This window comes from Auxenochlorella protothecoides (genome assembly GCF_000733215.1).
Source record: "Auxenochlorella protothecoides strain 0710 unplaced genomic scaffold scaffold72, whole genome shotgun sequence".
NCBI lineage: Eukaryota > Viridiplantae > Chlorophyta > Trebouxiophyceae > Chlorellales > Chlorellaceae > Auxenochlorella > Auxenochlorella protothecoides.
In genome coordinates, this window is record NW_011934305.1 from 203,686 (window position 1) to 207,808 (window position 4,123).

Below are 4,123 nucleotides of genomic sequence, written 5' to 3' on the forward strand. Positions count from 1 at the left end.
AACCACCCCCCCCCCCCCCCACCCCCCCCCCCCCCCCCAACACACCCCCTCCCACAACCCTGGCAGGACCTTTCACCACGACCCAGGGGCGGTGGTGGGCGACTTCGACTTCTTCGCCGGGCGGAGAAGGACCTTCCGGGCCCTAGCCCTTACCCCCGCCGCGGTCTGGGTCATCTCGCGGGCAGTGCTCCAGGCGGTGGCAGACGAGAGCCCGTCCACCGTGGTCCTGCTCCAGTCCATCATCCTGCGCGCGGCCTCCCTCACGGCGGTGCACGCCTTCGAGGTGCTGGAGAAGCTGACCTGAAGCTTGAGCGGCGGTGTGCGAGACAGATTGGATGCGTCTGCGAGTGCCCACCTTTCCATGGGAGGGCGACCTCCATCCTTGGCGCACTGAAGAACCGCTCCCCTTGCCGGTACACACCTTGAGTCATTCCTGGATTGAACGAATTTTTCTTTCGAGTCCCGCCCCATTGGAACTCGAGCGGACGTACAACCCGATTGTTAGTTTCCTGGCAATGAATCACGCAGCAGGCGCAGCAGCCTGAGGATCTGGGGTGGGTGGTGGGTGTTTCGGAGGAGTCGCCTGAATGGCCGCTAGATTCGCTGGGCGCAGCAGGATAAAGGACAGGCATGGAAAATTCAGGACATTACAAATTGTCATGGCGTGCGCTCGGCCTCCCACAGCGCTAGGATGTGAGCATGGGCTTCAGGCTCGTTGCAGGGCTACTCCCTCGATCAGGTACAGCACACGCTTCATGTGGGGACATCCGTGCCTTCAACACGGTGGTAATCTATTCCATCCGGTGCATAATGCCATCAGAGACGTATTCACTCATCCAGACCTTCCCATGCAGCCATGCCGACCGGAGATGTGCCTGTGGAGCAGTCGCAAATTCACGGAGTCTGTCCCCCTCCCCCTCTGGCGCCCCATCGCGTCGAGATGTTGGCCTGGGCATCGCTGTCAGCATGGCAGCGCTCCTCCTCCCCATTTCCCTGCCCCTGCCCTCAGCAGCCCTTGTGGAAGGCTACACTCCCATGGAAGCCCTCAAAGGTGGAAGGGGGCTTGGGGCCGTGCATGCTAGCACTTGCATGCGCACCCAGAGACTCTCTCTGCCCTCGCGCCAGTCCCTCGCTACAATTCTCCATCCCCCCCCTCGCTCCCTCTCCAGGTAAAAACTACGGCAAGCCACGAATGAGCTACAGCGATTACGTCACCACCCCGTCAGGACTGCAGTACCTTGACGTCAGGGTGGGCACCGGTCCCACCCCCAAGCCGGGTCAGCGGGTGACCATCGACTGGGCGGGCGTCACCATCGGGTACTATGGGCGCCCCTTTGAGGCCCGCAACAAGGTGCTTGGGGGAGAGGCCAGTGCATGGCATCTGGGAGGGGAATCGCTTTGGGGGTTGAAACCTTGTCATGTGCCTTACTCCGGCCCGTGTGTGATCATGCGACTCAGCCGCCCTCGCCTCCCTGCTCTCACCCTGGCCTCCTCTGGGCACACCATGCCTCTGCACAGACCAAGGGCGGCGCCTTCACGGGGGACGACAAGGAGTTTTACCACTTCAACTTGGGCTCCGGCTCCGTCATTCCGGCGGTGGAGGAGGGGGTGGCGGGCATGGCGGTGGGCGGCATCCGCCGACTCATCGTACCAGAAGAGCTGGGCTACCCCAATGGGGACATGACGGCCCTGGGACCCAGCCCCACCACCTTTTCCGGTGCATGGGGGATGGTTTCTGTGCGTTTGCGAGAGCATGCACCACCGGAGCAGGGGCGTCCGGCTCTTGGGGAATGTTCCCAGGGCATTGGCGCCCCCACCCCTGCACGCCCCCTCTCCCTCAATCACCCCTCCCACGCCCCCTCCCCTGCGCAGGTCAGCGGGCCCTGGACTTTGTGCTGCGCAACCAGGGCTTCATCGACAAGACCCTGCTCATCGACGTAGAGCTGCTGGATGTGCGCTGACGCGCCATCGCGGCCCTGGCTCCTCACGCGCAGCCTACTCACACTCTGGTCAATGAACACTCGGACCGGCGACGTGAAGGGCGCACTGCCAACCAAAATTGCAACGCTTGGGGGGGGCAAGCATGGGTGTGGGAAAATCGCGCGGCGCAGCATATGCAGGGTGTGGCCCGTTCAGAGCATGGACTGTGCATGGAGACTGTGAAACTGTCTCAGGCTTGGCCCATGCTCCGCCGTGGAAGAGTGAGAAGGGGGCGCGGCAGGAGGGGTAGTGTGAGTGGCGGGGGACAAGTGTGCCGGCGAGACTCCTGGATGGGAGGCTGGCAGCATGATGCCGGCCAGGCTGTCCAGCCCGAGGGCCCCGCCAAATGGTGATCAGATGCCCGTGCTCCGCCAGGGTCTAAAAATCGCAGCAGCGGGGCGTACCAAGCGCCTGCTTCTGTACTTCAAGCCCGGTACAGGGGGAGGAAGGGCGCCGTGGGAGGTGGGAGGCGGCGCCAGCGCGGCGACTGGCGTCGACGACATTGTTTCCCGGCGGCGGCTGCCGCTGCCTTGCGTCGCGAGCGGCCGCTGCCGCCGGGGTTGGTCGACCTGCTCGCTCCCCGCTCCTCGCCGCGGATGGCAGGCAGCCGGCTCCAGGCATAGGGGGGTGGGGCGAGGCGCTGCGCTCTGGCACGAGCCTGTTCCCCTGCGCAGACTCCCGCCTCGCCTCGCCCCTTCCAACATGAGCACCCACGCGCCCGGCCACACCGCCTCGCCCAGCGCCCCCCATCGCAACGGCTATTCGTCGCGGCGCCCGTACACGCGGCGGTGGCGCTCGTCCACCTCCTTGAGGTAGTAGGTGCCCGGCGCCAGGTCCTCCACACGGGGCCAGAGCGTGGCGTAAGCCTTGGCCCCGCGCAGCGCCTCCGCCCGCGCCACGGCGGCCAAGAAGTCGGCGGGCGGCGCGGCGGGGCGGCGCGCCAGGCGCACCGCCAGGTCCGACCCGGCCTGCAGGCGGGCCAGGGAGAACCGCGACCCTGGGGCCACGGCGCGGCCGCGCAGCGACAGGAGCGTGGCCGAGATGCCCGAGCCGTAGCTGTAGAGCAGGACGCGCCGGCCCTCCAGCGCGGCGCCCGTGGTCTCCAGCAGCTGGGCCACGCCGGACCAGACGCTGGCGGTGTACATGTTGCCGCACTGGCGCTGCACGCATGTCCCCGGCCGCACCTTGGCGTCGTAGCTGGCGTGCGTCGCGCCCAGCAGATACTTCTCCAGCCCCGGCGGCATGGCGGTGGGCGGGTAGGGGTGGGCGATTGGTGTGTGGGAGTGGGCGGGGGACGGGTCGGCCCCGCCGTTGCTCACGCCGTCGGCCGCGCCGCCGCCGCGCGTGGCGCCCAGCAGCGCCGAGGCCCCCTCCAGCTGCCCCGCCAGCGCGCCCGACCGGCAGCCGTCCAGGTACCACAGGCGCGCATACGCCTTCTGCACCAGCTTGTTGTAGGGCGCGTGGAAGAGCACGTGGTCCACCGCGTCCAGCGTGCAGGGCGCGTGCAGCGCGCGCTCGAAGCGCTCCGCGTACCGCGCCCAGCACACGTCCAGGGTGTGCAGGTAGCAGTAGACGGACAGCGGGCCGTCCACGGCAGGGTACCCCGTCGTGGGCTTGTAGAAGTCGTAGGCGTGCGCCATGTGGCTGGCCTGCAGGCGGCGCTCCAGCGCCAGCGGCGCGTCGGGGCCGACCAGCAGCGCCACCGCGCCCGCGCCGGAGGTGGGGCGCGCGGGGCCGGGCGCGTAGAGCGCGATGTCGGAGCAGACCACCACCGCCAGGCGGCCGTCCCAGGCGCGAGACTCGACCCAGGCCGCGGCGGCCAGCAGCGCCGCGGTGCCGCCGTAGCAGGCCTGCACGCAGTCCACGCCCTCCACGTCCGTGTTCCCCGCCGCCTCCAGGATGGGCATCAGGTAGGTCTTCAGCGACTTGCTGCCGTCCACGCCGGACTCGGTGCCCACCTGCAGGTGCCCCACCTCGGAGGGCGACACGCCGTGCCGGCGCAGCAGCTGGTGGAACACCGTCAGGCCCATTGACACGGGGTCCTCGCGGTCGCCGCAGAAGGACAGGCCTTGCTGCGGAGGGGGGGGGTGGGGGGAGGGGGGGGGCTTAGCTCCCCAGGCAGGGGAGGGGGGGGGGGGCGCAC

At 68.3% G+C, this 4,123-nt stretch overlaps 3 protein-coding genes across 3 annotated transcripts in view; 2 read left to right on the forward strand and 1 right to left on the reverse strand.

Annotated features, from left to right (window-relative positions):
* Nucleotides 1-304, forward strand: part of F751_5902 (Uncharacterized protein C24H6.11c) — a gene marked incomplete at both ends in the record, with an annotated part of 8,658 nt that extends 8,354 nt beyond the window's left edge. Inside the window, one exon of the mRNA XM_011401724.1 lies at nt 67-304. Coding sequence (XP_011400026.1) covers nt 67-304 — 238 coding nt within the window. The remainder of the gene's footprint in view (nt 1-66) is intronic.
* Nucleotides 305-966: 662 nt separating this feature from the next.
* Nucleotides 967-1,961, forward strand: F751_5903 (Peptidyl-prolyl cis-trans isomerase FKBP19, chloroplastic; the record flags this gene model as incomplete). Its single annotated transcript, XM_011401725.1, has 4 exons — nt 967-1,051; nt 1,170-1,351; nt 1,519-1,717; nt 1,873-1,961. 4 exons carry the CDS (start codon nt 967-969, stop codon nt 1,959-1,961), a joined length of 555 nt encoding a protein of 184 aa, XP_011400027.1.
* A 777-nt stretch (nt 1,962-2,738) lies between these two features.
* Nucleotides 2,739-4,123, reverse strand: part of F751_5904 (Hydroxymethylglutaryl-CoA synthase) — a gene marked incomplete at both ends in the record, with an annotated part of 2,673 nt that continues 1,288 nt past the window's right edge. The window contains 3 exons of the mRNA XM_011401726.1: nt 2,739-3,294; nt 3,379-3,629; nt 3,747-4,052. Coding sequence (XP_011400028.1) covers nt 2,739-3,294; nt 3,379-3,629; nt 3,747-4,052 — 1,113 coding nt within the window. The remainder of the gene's footprint in view (nt 3,295-3,378; nt 3,630-3,746; nt 4,053-4,123) is intronic.